At 61.3% G+C, this 21,375-nt stretch overlaps 4 protein-coding genes across 4 annotated transcripts; 3 read left to right on the top strand and 1 right to left on the bottom strand.

Annotated features, from left to right (window-relative positions):
- Positions 1-207: 207 nt before the first annotated feature.
- On the bottom strand, positions 208-3,923 carry A1Q1_05261 (uncharacterized protein; the record flags this gene model as incomplete). The annotated part of the gene is made up of 4 exons (XM_014328736.1): positions 208-2,115; positions 2,155-3,008; positions 3,411-3,679; positions 3,751-3,923. 4 exons carry the CDS (start codon positions 3,921-3,923, stop codon positions 208-210), a joined length of 3,204 nt encoding a protein of 1,067 aa, XP_014184211.1.
- A 4,308-nt stretch (positions 3,924-8,231) lies between these two features.
- On the top strand, positions 8,232-9,842 carry A1Q1_05260 (uncharacterized protein; the record flags this gene model as incomplete). The annotated part of the gene is made up of 1 exon (XM_014328735.1): positions 8,232-9,842. One exon carries the CDS (start codon positions 8,232-8,234, stop codon positions 9,840-9,842), a length of 1,611 nt encoding a protein of 536 aa, XP_014184210.1.
- Positions 9,843-15,085: 5,243 nt separating this feature from the next.
- Positions 15,086-16,585, top strand: A1Q1_05259 (uncharacterized protein; the record flags this gene model as incomplete). The annotated part of the gene is made up of 1 exon (XM_014328734.1): positions 15,086-16,585. One exon carries the CDS (start codon positions 15,086-15,088, stop codon positions 16,583-16,585), a length of 1,500 nt encoding a protein of 499 aa, XP_014184209.1.
- Positions 16,586-18,086: 1,501 nt separating this feature from the next.
- On the top strand, positions 18,087-21,036 carry A1Q1_05258 (uncharacterized protein; the record flags this gene model as incomplete). The annotated part of the gene is made up of 6 exons (XM_014328733.1): positions 18,087-18,121; positions 18,178-19,407; positions 19,479-20,308; positions 20,390-20,402; positions 20,452-20,531; positions 20,585-21,036. 6 exons carry the CDS (start codon positions 18,087-18,089, stop codon positions 21,034-21,036), a joined length of 2,640 nt encoding a protein of 879 aa, XP_014184208.1.
- Between the last annotated feature and the right edge of the window lie 339 nt (positions 21,037-21,375).

Genomic DNA, 21,375 nt, shown 5'->3' with positions numbered 1-21,375 from the left:
GAGAGAGAAAACTATAGTAATATAAAGTCTGCACGGGGTTGAAGGTGAATCGGGTATACCCAAGTAAGGCATGGCGTGGGATGGCCCAGGCCAGAGGACATCGTCGAAGGGAATCTACGTCTACGTCTCGTGGTAACAACGAAGGGAACGAAGGGGTAATGAAGGTGGTGTATTTGTGGTGTACGTTTTTGATGTGGTGTGAGGGGCTTAGTACCTGTGGCGCCCATAGTACTCGTCCTCCTCCTCTTCCTCGTCCTCCTCACCGACAAACTGCAGCGGCTCGCCATGCTTGTATCGCGCGGGCGAGGGCTCGCGACCGGGGGTGAGGTCAAAAATGGGGCCGGGGGGCGGCAGGTCCTCGACGTATCCGCCGTCGGTGCTCTCGCGGGGGTCGTACATGCTGTCGCCGCGCTCGGACGCATACGTCTGGCTGAAGATCGAGTCCCGCTGCAGGCCGCCGTACACGTCGTCGGCAACACTGTCGCGGCCGTACCCGTCCACAATCGAGGCGATCGCATCGCGGTCGCTGTGCTGTCGGGGGCGGGGCTGGATCAGCTCCTGCTGGTACTCGCTCGGCTGCTGGGGTGTCGGCGGCAGGGCACGCTTGGCGGCCGCAGGCGGGAGGGGAGGCAGAGGTCCGCGCGACGTCTGCACGGGCGGGATGGGGAGAGGCGGCGCCTCGATGGGCGAGAAGGGCTCGGACTCGGCGTCCGACGTCGGGCGCCGCATTGAGATCGAGTCCGAGGGCAGGACAGAAGCGTCGTCGCTCGTGAGCACCGACTCGCGCGTCGAGTCCTCGTACGACGAGTCCTGCGAGCGCGTGACGCTCAGTTCGGGCGGCTCGTAGATGGGCTCGCCACGGTGTCCGTTCTCGAATGCGTGGCCGTTCATGTGGATCGGGGACTGGAGGCCGGCAGCCTTGGGAGGGGACGGGTTGCGCAGGTGCATGTCGCCGAGTTGCGAGGCGGGCGGCGTCAGGTCGTCCGCGGGCGGGCTTTTGCGCGAGGAGGGAGAGACACGTCGGATGGTAGACGACTGGCTCGTGGCGGCTTGCAGCGGCGCACCAGAGGGCGGCACGGCTTGAGCCATAGGACGGGCTCCATTCGCGATAAGAATGTCCATCCACTTCTCCTCGTCCTTGAGTGACTTGTCGTTTTGTGGGCTGCTCGTGCCAGAGCTGAGCCCCGACGCAGACTGAACCTCAAAGTCCATCGAGACCTCGCGCTGCTTGGCCGCCTCACGCTGCCTGCCGTTCGACTTGACACGGCGGATCGACTTGAACATGCGCGTTTTGGACGATCCGTTCACAGGCTTGCCATCCTTCTCGGGGAGAGGAGGCGCCTCTTTCGGCGAGGCGGATTTCGGCTGCTGCGGCGGGAAGTAGCCCTGGCCGTTGCTAGAGACGCTGTTGGACTTCTTGACCGTGGGCGACGGCTCGTTGAGCGCCTGCCAGAGCTGGGACGAGACGGACTGGTCGGCGCGTGTGAGGTTGATGCGCTTCTGCTGTGTCCGGTTGACCGTGAGCATCTTTTCAAAGTCGTCCCTAGGCGAGAGTTTGGGAGGCGGCTGCTGCTTCTTGCTGCGCTTCGCGAACAGCTTGCCCAGCGTCTTCTTCCGCTTCGGGTCGGCGATCGCCATCTGGTATTCTAAGGGCACACGCTCCTCGAACAGGAAGTGCAGCTCAGTGTCTCGCGGGTCGTCGGCAAAGCTGTCGACAGCGTCCGGGTGGTTCGGCTTGGCCCTGTACTCGACAAGCGCCCAAGATGCCTCCTTGAAGGTGAGCTCGTCGCGGTCCATCCAGCCCGCGCCCATCATGAAATCGGTCCAGCAGTCAATGAACGCCTCCTCGATGTACACGCGACCCTTGTCGTCGATGCCCTCGACGCCCGAGTGGCGTCCGAAGCGCGGCGTCGTGTCGTAGTTAAACGGCGTTGCCTCCTTTTGCGTCTTGTGGAGGCGACGCTGCAGCTCGTCGCGCTCCTTCGGCCACTCGGTGATCGAAGATTGGATCGGGGCCGAGAACGTGAGCGACGCGGTCAAGTATGACTCGGTCCTAGTGAAGCCACCGTCAGCAAAGTCGCTCCAGTCCATCGTCTGGCGTCGCTCAGCTACGCTCTGGATGTTAGTTTACAGACGCTGAAGGCTTAAACTAACCTGTTTGGCACTCTCGTTAAGATCGAACTGCAGCCGGCTTTGCATGTCTGGCCGCTCGGGCTCTCCTCGCCGGGACGTCGCCTGCGAGTCGAAGCCGAGCTCTTCAAACGCACTCCACTCCTTGCCGGCGAGCGACGCGAAGCGGCCAGCCTCGCCCTCGTCCTTCTCAATTTTCGTGACAGATCCTCCCTGGTTCAGGGGAGCACCGTAGACGACCTGCTGTGATCGCTGCGAAGACGCCGGCAGCGGTAACGTCTCCTTAACAGCCATCTTGCGACGGTAGGACGCGGAAAACTTGGGCCGGGCAGCCTCTCCCCGCTTCTCCTTCAGAACAACACGGTTCCAAGCGTCCCAGTTTGGCGTTTCGGTGCCCCAGAGCTCTGCGCTGGCAACGAGATCTCGCGAATAGGCGCGGACCGTGCGCGATGCCGTCTCGCAACGAATGACACGGGTTGCCCGGCGGGGCATACCGCGAGACAGATCGGCGTCCGACACGACCATGGAAGGGTAGCCGGTGACCCACTCCTTCAGTCTCGACGGCAGGTCCGTCAGGCCGAGGCCGCCGCCCTCGGTTGGCCGACCCGACGAGCGAATATTGGCGAGGATCATATGTTCCGTGGCGGCCGCCGCGCGCACGAACACGGCATGGGACGCGAGACATGTCACATTGGTCGGGATGTCGAAAAGAAGAGGCGCAAAGTAGGACGCCAGGGCGTGGGGCGTCAGTCCAGAGTTGTGCGAGTGGGCTGTGCACTTTGACAAAAGGGCGAACAGCGGGGAGATGATGTAGTTGTAGACATCGGCGGAGAGAATGGTAGCGAGGGTGTTGAACGCGTCATACGGGTACTTGGCCGCTGGACGTCAGTTAAAGATCGCGAAGAGACAACTCACCTCGCTCGCGTCCGCGCCACTCCTCATACTGCTCCCACTCCATGCAGCCATGAGACACCTCTCTCGTTCCGTCTCGGACGCGCGTCAGACGCGACAGGGCCCACCTCAGCAGCCAAGCCAGCTCTTGGTCGTTGGCAAACTTCAGGTCCTGCTCCCACGTCGCGACGGCTGTCTTGGTCGGATTACGGTTGTGCGTGCTGAGCGTCAGACTGCGAACTGCACGTGGGCTTACCGGATGGTTCCGATATATGTCTGGATCAGCATCTTCATGCGGACCTGGTTGAGCTCGAGGTTTTGGTTCGAGAACAGTAGCGGCGTGTCAAGCGCTGGTCGTCAGTTTTACCGAGGGTGCCCATGAAGCTCACATCGTCGTGACAACTCGGCACCGACTTCGCGGATGATCCTGGCAACCTCATCGATGCCAAGAATCACGTTGCGCCCCACAGCCGCGAGGAAGCCGTACGGCCTTCCAGAGCTCTCAGCGCTGCGCCCGGCGTCCACTGACGTGATGGCCTGGGTCGCGCTCAACGGCACTGTCGTTGGCAGGAAGGCCGGCGGGCCAGGGAGCAGAGACTGTTCGGAGGGCGAGCTGGACATGTTGACGCCGTTGGCCAGAGCCGAGGCATGTGAGACACTGCGGGGACGGTCAGTCATCGCTTTGGAATCACTAGTTGCGATCGTGTCTCGCACGTTTCCAATACTCACGGCGGCACCGTTCCAAACTCGCTGATGTTCGAGTTGGACTGCACGCTCGACCCGTTCCATGTCTTCGCAAGGCCTAGGACGCGGCGATCCGGTCCGCTAGGGTTGGCGACGAGCACGGCGGGGGCACGATCCTTCTTGGGAGCATGCTGCGAGCGCGAGAAGAGGGAAGGCATCGCGATCGGAGGAGAGCTCTGTCGGCCGTGGGACAGTGGGCGAAGCTATGTCAAGAACGTCGATGCGGGTGTGCGTGGAGAGGTTGAGGGGAGGTGGGAAGGGTATAGGAGCGTGTGTCGGATGGTAAGAGCACGGCCCTCGGCTCACGGGCGGCGCGTACTGGGGTATCGAGTGCCTAGATGTGAAGCAGAGTGTATCCTTTCAGAGTGTGCGCGGCGGCCGCGCAACAGATGTCCAGAGAAGGTGTTGTGTTGAAAGGGATGGTGGAGCAGATAAGAAGGAGCGAGGTGCTAGGTCGGATCGTCAAGTGAGTGAGAGCGGGCAAGAGGTCGTAGAGGGGTCGTCACAGATGGATATGGTCGATGGAGGGTAGTCAGAAAGAGGAAATAAAGGAATGGAGTCGTTTGGTGGCTGGTGTGGGAGGGGAAAAGGGGGGGTCTGGCCCAGAGTGTGCAAGTGTGTCGACTAGCGGAAGCGGGGTGGTCGACGCTATTGTCGTGGTAGCAGTAGTAGTAGTGTGTGGATGAGATGGTTGAGTGAGTAGTGAGCTCGAGCAATGGAGATGACTTTGGAGAGAGGCGAGGTGGTTGTCGAGCGCACTGACCCACGAGGATGTGGAGTGGAGAGTTGGTGGTGGATGGAGAGGAGAGGGTGTCCTGAGTCGTTGCGGTCGTCGGAAGTGCCAGAGCAGGAGCAAGTCGTCAGGACCGCCGGATCGAGGAACGCTGGGTACTACGGTGTAGCTGCACTGTACGGTGGGTGAACGGTTGTACGCGGAGGGAGAGCTGCAGCCAGGCGCGAAGGCACCCCGTAGGATCGAGGTAGCCCAGGGTCGGCCCGGACGACAGGGTTAGCACCTAGTGACCCTAAGGGAAGACTGCAGTGCCGCTGCAAAGCGTGCAACCGACTCTGCGCTCCGTTTTCGCCGTCTCGCGATGTAGAAAGCTGCGAGCGAGGGGAGGGAGGGATACGGGGACGTCGGATGGGCGAGTGCAAGACCGCACGACGCTCGGCAGCATTGGGTTCAAAGGCTAACTCTATCCTACGTTGCACTCAGTGGTTATCAATGCTCGCTGGCATCCAGCCTTCAACCGCCGTGAGAAGAGTTGTGGAGTGAGGCTGGGAACAACGGACCCGATGCATAGCATGCGGTGAGGTAGGTCGATTGCATGCGATGCATGCCGTTGATTGTTGCGTCGGGGGGCGCTGGGCGCTCAAAGAGTATCGGACCAAGAGTAGTGGAAGAGCGTAGGAGCAGAGACGGATGGCCCCAGGGCTAGCGCATATCTCCGTCCGTCACGGCGTGCCTCTCGTTTGCTTCCCGATGGCGTTTTTCGCGATCCTCCTATCCTCCTCCTCCTGCGCTGCACTGCCCCTTCTCCAGGTCGATGTGCTCTCTGTTCATCTCGTCTGGCACGCCCAGTGTCCCGTCCATCGAGCATCTCAATGACCTCCTCGACCCCGCCCTGGATCCACACCTCACACGCACCCTCACATCTCGACGCGTCGGGCCAGGATACACGCCTGGGGGCACGCCCAGGGTTTCGCGGATCGGCCCGTGTCCTAATGCCCCAAATAGGTTGGATTAGCATTTCGCGTCCTAATCCCGGTCCAGGCCCCAATTACAACGGTCCGAGCCCATTGTAGGGATCCACCCTGGCCCGCCGCGCGCGCTATGGCCTCCACTGGGGGAGAGACAATTTTCCAGCCCAAAACCTGAAACGCCAGACGCCAGCCAGTACGCGCTTGAAACACCCAGTCCCACGCGTCAACTGACCCCTGGCATTCATCAACAGCTGGGTCTTCATCGACCATCCATCGACATGTCCATGTCCACTGTGCTCAGACGAGTGCGAGTCTGACGTTATCCTTCCGTACGATATTGCAGAACACACGGGCAATCACCATGCTGACATTCTCATGGTGTTCTGTCCATCGTGCCCCGCACCACATGCACGTTTGAGATCAGTTCTCACAGAGCCCGGGAGAGCCTGGCGCGGGTTCGAATCGTTCGCATCTCTCCAACAGTCTATCTGCAGGCTAAGCCGCGGCACAAACACATCAGCCCGTTAGCCAGCATATGGGCTGACATTGCCTCGGTGATCGCCAGCGCGACGGGCCCGGCCCACTGCAGTGCAGAGTCACTTTGATCGGCCGATGATCTCCTCCCTGCAGGCAACGCACTCGAGGATCAATGTGCCCGTTCACTGGTATCTCCGTCGCACTGACGACGCCATCGTCCGTTCTTACGTGTGCCATCTTGTGTGTTCCAGCGAACCCTCTTGCACAACTGTCAGCCAGCAGAGGCGCAGAGGCGTAGAGGGATGAAGGAAAAGTGCGGGCATGAAACGCACACTGACCCACTCGCACTCCCCCTGCGCCTCATCTCTGAGCCCCTATTTCTCCTGTTGTCAAGACTAACCCCCTGCAGACTCCATTCGTGCGGCGCGCAGTCAGCAATCAGCGCTGGCTGTTCATGACGAATGACTCATTCCGCTCTTTGCATGAACGTCAGCGTCTACATGATATTGTCACGGATAAGAGACGAGTGAAGTTGTCCCTTCTCCTTCTGCAAGTGTTTCGTGGCGATAAGGTCAGAAGCGCCGCGTCGCTTAGCCATCCGGCGCGCAGTGACGCCGAGCATACCGGATGTGCCGCAAAGCCGTAATTCCAGAATCCCGGGCACGCGGGCCTGACGGGGGTGTATGGACCCAGCGCGATCGTGGCTGCCCAGCCAAGCCGTGGCGGGGTACTTTCGACGCCGCCGGCTTTCTGGACGATGCTTGGCGGACCTTCCATGGCAAAGGCACTGGTCTCTCCACAGACTTACTGGAGATACGACGAAAGTCTCTCACTCTTGTCCGAAAAATCTTCAATCGGAGAGCCTCAAGTGCACACGGCCCATCCCGCAGCGCACAGTGAGCATCCCTCTGAGCACTTGTCCATATACAGTATGCCAGCGGGTGAAGTGCAAAAGACGTAGAGTCCGGACTTGCTTCAGGGCCTCGACACATTTATCGGGAACAGCTGAGGCCTGAGACAGCCCGAGAGCTTGAGAGCCCATCCCGGATGAGCCGGGGTGGGTTCAATTTTCGGCGCGACTGCTCCCTCATACCTCCAGGCATGCACGCGTCGCGTCCTCCCAGCGGGATGAGATATGGGCACTACGCCAACAAGCCTCACAAAGCTTACATCCGAGCTGCCGAATCATGCTGTCAATGATTGAATCCAAAGATTGACCTCTCGCTCACTCACTGCTGGTGCGGGGTCAGGTTTCCCACGGTTGCAGCTTACTGACTGTGCTGTCTATAGCGTCGGAGCTGGCCACTGGTAGATTCACTCTCTCCCACGGTTGCAAACTGACTGTACGGATTTTTCAGGAACGAGTCGCAACGTGGTAACGGCGTGGCTTATGTCCACGTGACCACTGTGAAGAAAGGGGGGGGACTGTTTAAGCAGTCTTTGTTGTGACCTCACCTGCATTCTTGGCCCTTGATCTGCAGCATCAGAGCAGGCAGCATCCCACTGACATAAATCAGCAAGCATTACACCCAGCATCCATCACCAACAAAAGGCTCAGTGCCAGTAATCTGATCTGCGCGGCTGATTTCTTGGTATCCGCGTGACTTGCCCACCGCGCGCAAAAACACACTTCATCAACGCGCCGACGACGACCACACGACCCACCCATGTCGCGATAATGAACTCCCACCGCCCCTCCTCGCCTGAACCGGGCCAAGTGACCGAGTTTCGACGCGGCTCAGACGGTCGGGAACGGCGCCGCTCAGCGTCCCCGCCCACGTCGCTCCCTCCGCGACATGCGCGCCAGCCGTCGCCGCCCTCGTCCATGTCCACCCTTCCCCCACGACATGGGCGGCCACCGTCTCCGCCGAGGGGTCAGCGCCCGCCATCCCCTCCGCCTCGATCGCGGATACCCCCGCCGCCGCGCCGGACGGATCGTGAGAGATGGGACTCGCCGTCGGGGAGAATCGACCGGCCGGTCATGTACGATCGATACTCGCGCGAGAGCAGGGATTCGCGCGATTCGAGGGAAGACCGCTTCGCGCGCCGCGGGTCGTCGCCTGGTAGTAGAGGTAGTGTTTCTAGAGGCGGGACGCCGGCAAGGGAGGCGAGGGAGATCCCGAAGGAGCCTGTGTTCAAAGGGCTGGACGGATTGACGCAGTGAGTTCATCATGCACCGTCCTACCTTTGCGCACCATCGTGGTGCATCGAAGGGAGGCATGTTGGAGAGCAGCTAGGGATTCGGCACACCGGTAGCTGACAGCAGGTACCTCTCGCGCACGATCATGGCCAAGGCGAAGGTGGAGCAGGCCTCCCGCGCTCTGCAGCGGATAAAGGAGTTCCAGCCGGACGCGGTGACGCTGGCGGAAGCGGAGGGCGCGCTGTCCGCAGCTGAATCAGCGCTGAAGACGGAGTGCGAGTCGCTGCAGGACTCATTCGTGTCACTGCTGCAGCAGGCTCTCGCCGTTCCCGGCGTCTCGTCCGGCGATGTATCGGGCCTGCACGTGGACGAGCTCAAGTCGCGCGTCTCTCGGCTCGAGCAGCGGGCTCAGCAGCCAGCGCCGGGCCTGACAGAGGAGGAGATCAAGGCGTTCGTGAAAGCGTCGACGCCGACGACAACCTCGCCCGTGACGCCAACACTGAAGGAGGACGAGATCCGGGCACTCGTGCGGAAAGAAGGCGTGACGGAGGAGCGTGTACGGGAGATTGCCAAGGCGTCCAATACAGGTCTTAACGAGGTGCAGGTCCGCGCTATCGTCGCCAAGATTACACCGAGCGAGGACCGCGTGAGAGAGATTGTGCAGGCGTCTGCTACAGGACTGAACGAGGAACAGGTCCGCACCGTGGTCAAGAAGAATGCGCCCGCCGGTCTGTCGGACGAGCACATCAAGGCCCTAATCCGCCTGAATGCACCAACGCTCGACCAAGTGAAGGACATCGTGAAGGCGTCCATTCCCACGACACTCACTGCGCCGGCCGTGCCGCCGTCTGCCGCTTCTTCCGTTCAGGCGTCGCCAGCTCCGCCACCGCAGGTCGCAATCTCCGCCCCGGCCCCCACTCAAGCGACCGAGACGAAGGCAGAGCCGAAAGCGGAAGACGTGAAGGGAGAGCCAGCCGCCGGTGCCCGACCGCAGATCAAGCTCCGCGCGCTTCTGAGCGAGGTTCTGCAGCGCGTAGAGGCTGTCGAATCCGCCCTCGACGAGCGATACGAGCGGTTGCAGGGTGACATCGATGAGCAGCGGTATGATCTGAACCAGGCGGTTGGCCGATATGAACTCGCTGCGGCACGGAGGGCAGCTCTGCCGCCTGGCGAGTCGGCCGGCCATTCGCTCGAGGGCACACCTGCCCCTGCCCCTGTCGCCCCGGCCGCTAAACCAGCACCTGCCACCGCGCCAGCACCAGCGAACACCCCAGCGAACTCGGCTCCAAACTCGGAGATCGCCCTGCTCAAGGCGCAAATGGACGCAATGCGCGCACAGCTGTCCGCCGTCACGTCCGAGGTCTCCGCCCTGCGCACAGAGGTCGCGACGCTGAAGATGACGCCCTCTAACGCGCAAGCACCGAACGCAAAGCCAGCCGCACCGGCGGCCATGGGCGCCGAGTTTGACGCCAAGATGGCGGGCTGGAAGACGGCGATTCTGAAGGACATCGAGGACTGGATCCACGCCAAGTTGCCCGGTATCATCGCCCCGATCCTCGAGGACATGAAGGGCAAGGTGCTTGCGCAGATGCTCGTCGAGGCGCGGGCGGGGGGTATGGGTGCCGCGCAGAACGCGCCCCGCGTCAACTCGCCGAGTGGGCGGTTTGCGCCCCAGGCCCAGCATGCTCAGCAGTACCCGCAGCCTCAGACTTATCAGCAGCAAGGGTATGGGTATCAACCGTATCAGCATCGATGAGGCGTTGCTGCATCGTCGCTCATAGAGGATGAGAGGCAGTCTCAGGTTCATCACACAACACGTTGTACAATGCATCAGGTGTCACACTCACCCGGCCAACGCACCCGTCCGGTGATGGCGAGCGTGGGAGTCCGATCGTTCTGAGCTCACAACAGTGCACCCCAGGGGGGGGGGGGGGGGGGGGGCGATCGATCTGCGAGCAACGCTGGAATATATACTCCGTCTAACCGCGCTCTGGCGTGTTCTGCGACCATCTAGCGCGCCTCCACGAGCCTCGGTACACATTCTGCCCTCGGCGGTCGGCGCTCGGCAGATGATAGCGTAACCAAACACTTACACGTCCCCACGAGATCAAGTGGGTCGTCCGCCGAGCCACAGCGAGCAGCCGCAGCGAGGAGTGAATTGTGACAAGCCCGAAAGGCGCGAGAGGCGCGAGTAGCCCGAGATAGTGGATTGACACAGCACATGAGGCGCCGCAAGAATCCGCGAAGCACCGCTGCGTAGCACCGCTGTACCGCTAAGCGCCACCACTACTAAGACGGCGGGGTGTGTACCTCGGCGGTGTATGCGCCACTGGGACTAGTACAGCGCTTCGTCAGCTTGTCAGATCCGCAAGCTCTATCACGGCTCACAAGTCGCGGCGCCTCGGATCCTCGGGGTTGTCCGTCGGCGTTCGCGTGCTTCGCGCGTTTTGTGTCAGCCGCTGGCGCCGAGACGCACAGAAGGTCGTGACTACCTCGGCGGTGTATGCTCGCCACTGGGACTGGTACAGCGCTTCGTCAGCTCGTCCGGTTCGCAAGCTCTATCACGGCTCTCAAGTTGCGGCGCCTCGGCGTTGGCCGTCGGCGTTCGCCCAGTCAGCCGCTGGTCACTATGCTATCGCGTCGTGTGCGTCTCGTGAGCTCCCACGCGGGCTGATCTCCGCTTGGTGAATCAGGCGTGTCGCTTGGCGTCGCGTTGGGCTCGGAGAAACCATCGTTTGATGTCTAAGTGTGGCGCAGCATAATTGCTATAGTCGCGCATAGTCGCGCAGTTCAGCCACAGACTCTTCTCTCGCTGGACGCTCGGGACGCTCGCCCGCCTCCCATTTCACACGTTTAGCAGTCCGTTCATTCCTCTGGGAGAGGCGTGTTGGGCTATGCTTGTTGATTGCGTCTCTTAGTGTCGGATGATCCAATGTGCCAGCTCAGCTTCATCTGAACAGCACCTACGGTTCGCCACTGGCCGCCCTCTGGCGCCTCTTGAGCCTCTTGAGCCTCTTGTTGGCGCCACTGACGCCCTGCCGGACTGCGAGTTGACGCGTTCAACAGCCTGTCGCGCGCCTTCGCCCGCCTTCGCAGCTCGTGTGCCGCGGCAATGCAACCTCGGGTACGCCAAATGTTGCTTCCGATACCATCTCCGCACACCGCGGCGTCGCGGCTGTCGTCGGCGATCTCGGGCAGACACCCGGGCAGGCGCTGATGGTCGGTGTCTCGGTCGGCCGACAACACTCCAGCTAAGGCAACATGACAATGTGACAAGCAGGAGGACTGTGGCGGCAGTGTAGAGGCGTGTTGCATGTGCTGACCGCGGGCTGAATGGAGTGCCGTTCGCCCTCGTGGCTGGCAGATGGACGTCGATTGGACCTATCCACGAGCAGAGCTAGCAGAGGAGTGTCCAGAATAGCAACATGAGCAACATGAGCAAACATGTCCGGGCCACTCAGGAGGCCGCTGAGATCTCGAAGACGCCGCGGCACCGCAGAGGTCCTCACTTCGTCACCCGTCAGGATGTCGCCCGAACAAGACTGGGATCGGATCATGCGAAGAGTACGCGTGTGAGAGATGACGAGACATGACTCTTCCATACCGTCTATTCCGTTCTGGTCACCGAGCCACCTGATGAGGTGAGCGGACTGAGCGGAGTGCGGAACATCATTCCCTCTGGGTTGCATCGATACGACTCTTCGGTCCGTCGGTCCGTGACCACGCAGACGCAGCCCTTCCCCCTTCCGGTTCGGTCGCTTGTTGTGCTCTCTCGTAACACTCGCAAGACCGACCAGGCCAGTCTCGTCAGACCGTCTTTATCGCACGAGTTTCTGACCGCCTCACGCGATTGGGTCGTGGGACCATGTGTGTGTTTACTCGACTCGGACATGCTCAAGCGATCAAGCGAGCTGTTCTATACTCCGCTCGCTCTAGAGCTTTTAGCTCTGCTAAGCTCTGATCATACCTGCGCAGCAAATGTAAATTTCGGTCAGCGGTTGCGTTGCACCCAGGCGCGGCGCTCATGCACCGAAGTGGTCAGGTCAGGTCCAGTCAGCACGCCGCACGCCTCACGCCGTTAGGGAAATCCGCGGGAACTGTAAACTCTATCCACGTCTGCATTCAGCAATAACGCCGCGAGGACGCCACATGATACGCTTGAGTGCTCGTCCGCTGTCGTCCCCCGTGCTTCCTGCCCTGCTTACCACCTTGCCTCCGAGCTGTCCGTTCCCTCCGAGCTTTCGTGGGAGTGGGAGTGGGAGTGGGAGGTTCCTTTCGTGCTGCCTCCAAACTTTGAGCCTGAGGATCTAAGGAGCCTTGCGACTAGTTCAATAGTTCAGGCAGAGCTTCCACCACCCTCCTTCCCGATCTCCTGAGCCCTTCGTGCCCCTTCGTGCCCTTCGTGTACCTTCTGAACGTTCTGAAGACCTCGGAGACAACTCCACCTTCCCTTGCTGGAAAACGAATCACATGCCCCAGCGCTCACTGGAACACGCATGGATTACGCACATGCATCGTCTGCACGTCCGCCTTGAATGGCAGCGGGAGGTCAGGCGGTCAGGCGGTCAGGCGGTCAGGAGGGCTAGAGTTTCGCCTTTTAGCAGTAGACTGAACTCGGACATCCGCGCAAACCCGCCGCACGCCGCACTCGCTGTGTGCGCCATGTGCTGCTGCTGTGTTTCGGCACGTAGACGGCCGGCCGGGGTGGCCGGGGATAGGGGATGGGTGGATGTACGAGCCAAGGGCTGGATGTAGACGAATATAGTCAGGTGGGGGTGATCGGAGACTTTTGCGAGCCTTTGCTGCGGCCCAGTTGCCGACGACTTTGTGTAGACATGACGCAACTCCGCGTTCCACTCAGTGTTCACTCCGACGCGGGTGAGCAATGTAGGTGAGTTGGGACCCACTCGGCGCCGAGAGTTATTAAGCACTTGGTTGCATTCATTGACTTTTTTCGATTAGTAGCTGTTCCCGATCGGACGGTCGTTGATTCGTGCCGAGGACTGGCATGATCGCATTCGCCGCGCTGTGCGGTGATTGCGCGAAAAAGCAAATCAACGCATGGAAGACTCTGCGATAGGAGAAATATCGCTCAGTGTCCAGACAGTGCGAGAGATTATGGAGATGCGAGATATATACATGCGGCAAGATGTGGAGTGAGCGATCTGGCAGGGGGGGTGCGGTATTAAGGGGCGGCGAACGAATTGACGCATTTATTTGCGGCGATCGCTGCGTAGCAGTAGTGCATGAGTGGCCAAGCGAGTCACGCGATGCGCAGCAGTGGTGGCGGCAAATGGTCGTGCGCTCATGCGGGTGCGGCTGATGCGGCCAGAATTGAGATCGAGTCGTGTGCACACGACCACAGCGGCCAGTGTCCGTCCTTGACTACCGTATGCAGGGTCCAGGCAAAAGATCATCCGAACAGCCGAACGATTTGACGCTAAGGTACGGAGGAACGGATCAACTTGCCTCTCTCGCCCACTCCCGGAGTCATGACCGAGCAGACAGCGGGGACGGGCCCACGGTCCGAACACCGAGAGCATAGGGTATGCACTGTCTGCACAGGATTGCTGCATGCTGCAGGCGATGTTGCCGAAACGTTGCTGCCTTGGACCTCGTGCGACCACTCACGCCCTCGATACGCTGCCTGGTTCGACCGGTTCTCTGGTCGCTTGACAGCCAAGGACGAGCCAAGGAACCAAGGCTGGAACCCGGAACCGTAGTGTCTGCCGTGGATGCCGTGCCGTAGTGCCTTGTGCTGCTCCCTGGGCCAGAACCGACTGCGCACGTGTGTCACACCGCGAATCGCGCGGATCCCATTCCATCCCCTGCAAGCTTGGCTCCACCTTGGTTCATCGGCGGCGGCGCGCAAACGAGCAGCGGTGCTACGGCGCTACTTTTAGCTCGTCGTCTGATGTATGGAGGTTCACCTCCGAAAAAGACCTCGGTTACTCTGAAACTAAAGCGGCGACGGGGTGCCGGTGGTGGTGGGAAGAGGGGCGACGTTGTCTTGATAAGAAGCGTGTTGTGATACGGGGGCCAGCGGGATAGGGCAAGCGGGCCCAGCGGGGGGCGGCGGGGATGGAGACTCCGCAGCGTGTGGTGTGTGCTAAAACGGGCAGGGGAATGAACGTGCATTCCCTTCGCTCAGTCGCAATCGCAGCTCATCCAGACGAACTCAGGGTCCACAACGCCGCCCATCACCGCAAGTACCGCACAACTGCTGCACCACACGATCCCCTCGATCCCCCCTCGATTGTTGCGGACCCGAGTGGTCCCCGCCGTGGTCGCACGGGTCACACGAGTGTCACCCACTTCTTTCTGCGGCCAACGGTCCGGCGCACTACTCGCTTAGCGTCCTTCCGAGGTGACAGGACCACTCACAGCGATTGCGACACCTCCTCTGCCTCCAGAGATAGCCATCCCCGGACACACCTCAGCGCACGTAGCCCCGACAGACAGACACTCCCCCCTCCTCGCCTTCCTCGCATAACCATGTCCCAACAGCAATAAGCAGTTCTGCCTTGTGTCCGCTCTTGTTTATTCTGGACCCATCACAACTGCAACCATTCTCCTTTTTCTCTTTCATTTCCACCGAGAACACCTCGATATTCCATCAACCCGCCACCGCCTGCGCCGCCAACAACGCCAAGAACAACGTCCTCCTGCTTAACCCTGCCAACGTTGCTGCAACTTTGCTCCGTAGTCCCGCGACACCCGCACGCAGACCCGCGACCTGACCTGCCGCTCGTCTGCCAGAGAAGACCCGGACCAGCCAGAAGCGGCACACGACCGAATTGAACCCCCGTGCGTGGTGACATTCACGCACGCGTGCAAGTCTCACGCACGTTCGCCCTTCGACCGGCCACTCCCCGGTGGAGGTTTCTCTGTCTTCCGACCTTGCCTCCCTACCCTCTCTCCAGCTGCCTGCCCCTCACACGAGCATACGTGCATACACCACCACGCATACCTGCATAAGCGTGCATAAGTTTCCATAAGATGTCACAAGTAGCCACCGCCCCCGTGTGGACGACAAGTTCTCTGTCGCAGTACTCGCTGAAACCCCTCCCGCTCCGTGTCTCGTATCCGCCCAGCCCCGAGCCCGAACGCGACCACCGCGACCTACGAGACCACCGAGATTACCGCTACTACGAGTACGACCGCAGCATGCCCCCTCCTCCCATCCCAACGAAGCGAAAGTATGAGGGTGAGGAGCCTGCGCGCTCCTCTCGCTCGCCCGAGTCAGACGAGGACTCGGAGTACAACCCGCGCTCTCGTGGTGCCGCCTCTTCCAAGTCGAAGCGCCCACCCCCGCCCTCAGCGACCAAGACGCCTGCTGGTAAAGTCACAACCGGCCCGAATGGCCGACCAATGTCGCGCGAGGCGCTGCGCAAGGCAAACCACAGCCTGATCGAGCGAAGGAGGCGTGAAAAGATCAACTTTGCCCTTGGTGAACTGCGAGAGATGGTGCCTGGCCTCGGAGGCGATGGGCCCGGAGGCAAGGGTGGAGAGTTCAAGCTTGAAGTTCTTGAGCGCACCGTCGTGCACATGCGCGAACTCAAGGCTCAGGTCGCGGAACTCGAGCGCGCCATGCGCTCTCGCACTACTAGCCACTCGGCGAGCCACTCTATGGCTAGCACGAGGTCGGTCGACCGCGAGTCGAGGGGGTCTCGTGACGGAGACGTCGAGATGGAGTCGGACTCGGGGTCGGCGCGTGACCACCGCGAGTCGGCTTGGCGGGAGCGTGAGCGAGAGCGGGAGAGGGAGAGGGAACGCGAGCGGTATCGCGCCTACGCCATGCCGCAGAAGCGATCACCGCCTTCCCCCTCCGTCACCCCGCCCTCGCGCCGCAGCTCGCTCCAGCCCGACCCGAACGAGACTGAGCCCGAGTCCGACCTGCCTCCGCCTCTGACGCTGGCCTCGCGCGTCTCCGAGTCTTCCTCCGGCCGCACTGCCTCCCCTCATCCGCCGACGATCGCCTCGCTCCTCTCGAACTCTTCGCAGTCCTCCTCGGCTGTGCCCCGACGGGCAGCGCCGAGTCCGAACATCTACCTTCCCTTCCCCACCCCGTCTCCCACCTCGCCCTTCCTGACATACCATGGTGGATCGAACGCCAGCACCGCGTCTTCGGTCACTGGTCCCCCAGAGCCTTCCCCCTTCATGGCTCCGGTCCAGAGCACGCCGCTTTTCGGCGGTCTCTCCCTCGACTCCTCAAAGGACGAGAAGCGCCGCTCCCCACCGGACCTCTCCATGCCCCCGCCCAAACGCGAGATCGGCACTGAGGAGGCGGCCAACCTCCTGCTCGCCTTCTCTTCGCCTGAGACGAGGCCGTTCTCGACCGGTTCCACGCCACTAATGGGCGCGGTCGTGAAGGAGGACGGCGTGAAGGGCTTCACGCTCGACGGAGGGCCCGTCACGACGCTCGAGAACTACAAGGTTGTCTCGGGCAAGAACTCGAGTGCCAAGGTCAAGACGGCCCGGGACTTGCTCCGCATGTAACCCACTGCACGAGCCGAAGGCGAGTGCATGAGTGGGCGCGGAGCCAAATAGATGCTTGAGCTCGGACACACCGACTTCGCCCGATCCAACCAACCACACAAACATGAAACACGACGCACTGGTAATCTTTGTCACGCGAGTGCCAGCGCCAGTATCCAGCCAACAAACCAGCCCAGAGAGCGCCCCAGCCCACCGTTATGGGTCCCGGTGTTTCGGGCATCATCCTCGCCTCGTTGTTGTCACGGCGAAGGAGGAAAGATAGAAACACGTAAAACCGTATAGAGCTGTAACCTGTGATCTCCTCGATATCTTGAAACAATCCCTAGAATCTGCTTGCTGTTGCTTGCCGATGGATAATTGTATGTATGTGGACATACCTGGACAACGCAGGGAGATAGGGGGATGGGAGATGGAGTGAAGGGGATGTGAGCCATGATCGCGTGCATGAAACGCGACCGTGGCTCAAGCTTTCAGGACTGCTTTCAGGCCGGGCTGGCTGGCTGAAGCGGGGCTGAAGGTGGGCTTGGGCGGGGTTGATGTGGGCGGCGATGCCTGTGGGCGGCGGCAGTTGGCCGCTCTTGTGGTCGTGTGGACAGACATGAGGCCGCTCGTGGACGCAAGGGTTGCAAGAGTCAATGAAGGGCAGGAAGACGGTTAGATCAGGCCATCACAGCTCTCGGTGCGCTGGGCGTTGCCGGGCGTCTGCTAATCCTGACTCATGACGAGCGCATTAGACGTGACTGGCCAGTACGTACGAACACATCGGGCCGGATCGCATTGTCGCAGGTGAAGTAAGGTTCTGGCCCCGTATCCTGAGCTCAGTCTCGAGTCTGCATCAGTGTGCGGCCGCTTTGCAGTGGAGAGTTGGAAGGGAAAGTAAGGGGATTGTGGCGTGTGGCGCAATGTCTGGCGCTGGGTCTGGCGCGCAGGCACCCCCTTCACAGCAGCCCTCCACCGGCCGTGTCCACTGTGTCCACCACAGTGTGGAGTGTCAGTGCACGCACGAGCCTCCACCCGGCCGGTTCGCGGTCTTGGTGCTCGCCGCTCGCTCGTCGCGACGATGCATGTGGATAACCGTTCACTCAGTGTTGTGCGCATCGTGCGCTTTCGCTTTGCGTTTGAGAGCAAACGCAGAGTCAATTTGCTGAATACCCCATTCTGCCCGTCCACCTTCAGAACGTCCCGACAGCCCCGCGAACAACGGCAAGACCCCGGAAGACGCACGACGGATACGGGACGACGTCGATCCTCCTTACTCCCCCATTGTCGGCCTGTGAGTGCAAGGAGATCAGTGATGATCAGATCGCCGCTGATACCGTAGTCCTCCAGTCTCACATACCCGACCCACTTACGATACCCCGACGAACCACTGTCCCCAGCCCGACACTTGTACGACACCTGTACGATCACACCAACGCATCTAGCTTGAACAAGTCGAAGGTCAAACAAGAACTGCAGACCTAGCGTCGACGATGGACGACCGGCCGCAGAGTATCACGCGATGGCTGCTCGGCTTCGTCATGCCGGCCAAACTGAGTGAGTACAGCGCAGCAACTGAGCTTAAGCGCAGGGGAGCGACGGAGTGTGCGAAGCCGTAGCCGCGAGGAGGGCGATTCCCAAGCAGGAGCAGGAGCAGGAGGGCGAGGACAGTCCGAGCCGGCTGGTCGTGTATCGCCGACAGCCTTCACGAGTGCCCTCGAGAGTGTGAAGCGGCTAGAGCCCGGCTCGCCCTATGTTCGTGTCCGCTCTCACTCGTTGGCACCTCACAGCAGACCTCGACCGATCTCGCAGAGCTCTCCGCAGAGTAACCGCAACTCCGCCCCGCCCACCTCTGCCTGGTGGACGCCCGGCCTTCACGCGCTGACAGCAGACGACTCCATGCTCCGTATCGCCGAGACGACCAAGATCCGGCCACAGGTCGACTCGAGCCACCTCCTCACGCCTCCACCGTCCTCTGCCCCATTGCCTTCTGGCACAGTGTCAGCCCCAGTGACGCCGACGAAGACGGATCTGCGCTCCTTCGGCGCCGGCGGCGGCTTCGTCCCGGGAACAGGGGGATATGCGGCGCGCGACGCGCTGGGCGCAGCTGCGAAAGAGGGAGGAGGAGCAGGCCCGTGTCCCGTGCACGGATACAGCGTTGGCCGGCGACCGAGGCAGAGTCTCCCGGCCCTGCCGCCGCTGAGCTCGCGTGTCGGGCCGGGACCGAAAGGTGCTATGAGCCCGATGAGTCCGCTGAGTCCGACACCGGGCGCGAACATGCAGCAACTTCAGGCGCAGCAGATGCTCGGCTTGCGCGTCGACCTGGCCCCGATGAGGCCGCACAGTCCCATCCCCCCCACGAGCCCGACGACGCCTACCATGCCCACGAAACCCGTGACGCCGACAACGCCCACGGGGCGCGCCTATGCGCTGAACGAGGCGCCCGACTCGCCCGCATCCGTCTCCACCGCAGCCACGGGAGAACGCCGGCCAAGGGTGCTGAACCAGATGCCGATCGAGCGCGGCAGCGTCTCGTACACGGACAACACGGCCACGACGGCGGCTCCGCGGCCAATGTTGAGACCGTCGCTCGAGACACTGGAGCGCGCGGCAGCCTACGTCCTCCACATGGAGCAGTACTACGAGTCGCTGACGAATGGGGTCTGGGCCCTCGGCGTCGGAGGCGCGGAGGGCGGGCTGAGGCGGGAAAGGAATCATAATGTCGACATTAAGAGTTTCCAGCTCGGACGAGTCATTGGGCAGGGCGCTTTCGGCGTTGTGCGGATCGCGACGGAGAGGGCGAAGAATCGTATCGTTGCTATCAAACAGCTGAGGAAGTCTGAGTGAGTATATGCTGCCGCTTTGAAGAGAAGAAGGCGGTTCGCCTCGCCCCGCTCGTTGCGCTGACCCCCAGCCTGCTCAAGATGGGCCAGGAGGGCCACGTCCGCGCCGAGAAAGACGTGCTCGCCGCCGCCTCCTCGTACGAAAGTACCTGGATCCCGCGCCTCTTCTACACGTTCCAGGACCACGACCATCTCTTCCTCGTCCTTGAGTTCATGGGCGGCGGCGATTTACTGTCACTTCTCATCAACCGCGGCCGGTTACCTGAGGCCATGGTGAAGTTCTATGCCGCCGAGATGGTGCTCGCGCTGCACCAGTGCCACGCCCTGGGCTACATCCACCGCGACGTGAAGCCAGACAACTTCCTCTTCAACAAGGAGGGACACCTGCGCATTGCCGACTTCGGCCTCGCGACCGACCTGCACTGGTCCCACGACAGCAGCTACTACGAAACACAGAGGCGGCAGATGCTGAAACGCTTCGACTATCCCGTCGGCCGGGCCGCGTTTGGGAACCGGAGGCGAAGTCGGCAGCAGCTCGGCATAGGGCCGCAGGCGATCAGCGACGCGAACCGCCGCTTCCAGCGCCGCCGCCGACAACTCGCGTACACCATCTGCGGCACGAATAGCTACATGGCCCCAGAGGTCATCATGGGCACGGGGTACGGGTTCGGCGCAGACTGGTGGGGTCTCGGCGTCATCGTGTACGAGGCAATCTACGGCAGCGTGCCCTTCAGCGGGGAGAATCGGCATGTTGCGCGACAAAAGATTCTCGACTGGCGCTCCTCCCTCGTGTTCCCGCGGGAACCACGGGTGTCGCCGCTGGCGATAGACTTCATGCGGCAGCTGATGTGCGGCGCTGAGGACCGGCTGGGGTACTGCCGCAAACCTGGGCAGGAAGACGGTTAGATCAGGCCATCACAGCTCTCGGTGCGCTGGGCGTTGCCGGGCGTCTGCTAATCCTGACTCATGACGAGCGCATTAGACGTGACTGGCCAGTACGTACGAACACATCGGGCCGGATCGCATTGTCGCAGGTGAAGTAAGGTTCTGGCCCCGTATCCTGAGCTCAGTCTCGAGTCTGCATCAGTGTGCGGCCGCTTTGCAGTGGAGAGTTGGAAGGGAAAGTAAGGGGATTGTGGCGTGTGGCGCAATGTCTGGCGCTGGGTCTGGCGCGCAGGCACCCCCTTCACAGCAGCGGAGGAGATGTTCCTCAAGAAGAAGGCGCGGCACATCCACAACGACCTGCGCGCGCTCAGCGTGCGCATCTCATCCCTCAACTCTAGCTTTGACGGTAACCCTGCCGATCGCAAACCGCCCCTCCGCCCCGTCACACCGGCGCACATCAATGTCCTCGAGGAGGAACATTTCTCGGACGAGCCCGAGCCGCTGCCCTACGACATTGCGAGCAGCAGCGAGGGAGGGGACCACAAGTTCCAGCCTCATGCTAGAGCGTACGCAGAGCTCGTGGGAGACAACTCGGACAGGACAGACACGACCGAGACCGCTGCGACGGAGAGCTCGCAGTGGACGACAACTGATGATATTCACGACTTAACGAACGAAAAGAAACAACTCCGCCACTCCAAACCCGTCGAATCCCTCCGGGCGCACGTCAAGCAGTGGCCGTAGCCTGGACGCAGCGCTGAGCGGGAGTAGATAGATAGACGCAGTACGAACGCGATTATTTCCCCCTTTGTAGAACGCCTTAGAACTAGATGATATGGACTTCTCAGCGATCAGTGCAGACGTGGCTGGGAAAACGGAAACGGCTAACATCTCGGTGCATGGGCCACAGGTAGAAGTCTAACGCAACAGAAGATATCGAAGACTTGCGCACCCGACCGCGACCGAAGATGACGCACGAGAAGCACCATGCAGCGAGATTGCCGGTTTTTAGATGTAGTGATCCATCAATGCGTACAAGCCGTCTACGGCAAACCCGTCTACAATTCGAAATTCGAAGTGGAT

The sequence above is a fragment of the Trichosporon asahii genome (genome assembly GCF_000293215.1).
Source record: "Trichosporon asahii var. asahii CBS 2479 unplaced genomic scaffold scaffold00002, whole genome shotgun sequence".
NCBI lineage: Eukaryota > Fungi > Basidiomycota > Tremellomycetes > Trichosporonales > Trichosporonaceae > Trichosporon > Trichosporon asahii.
The sequence above is the reverse complement of the archived record's forward strand: the minus strand, read 5'-3'. Positions and strand labels throughout refer to the sequence as shown.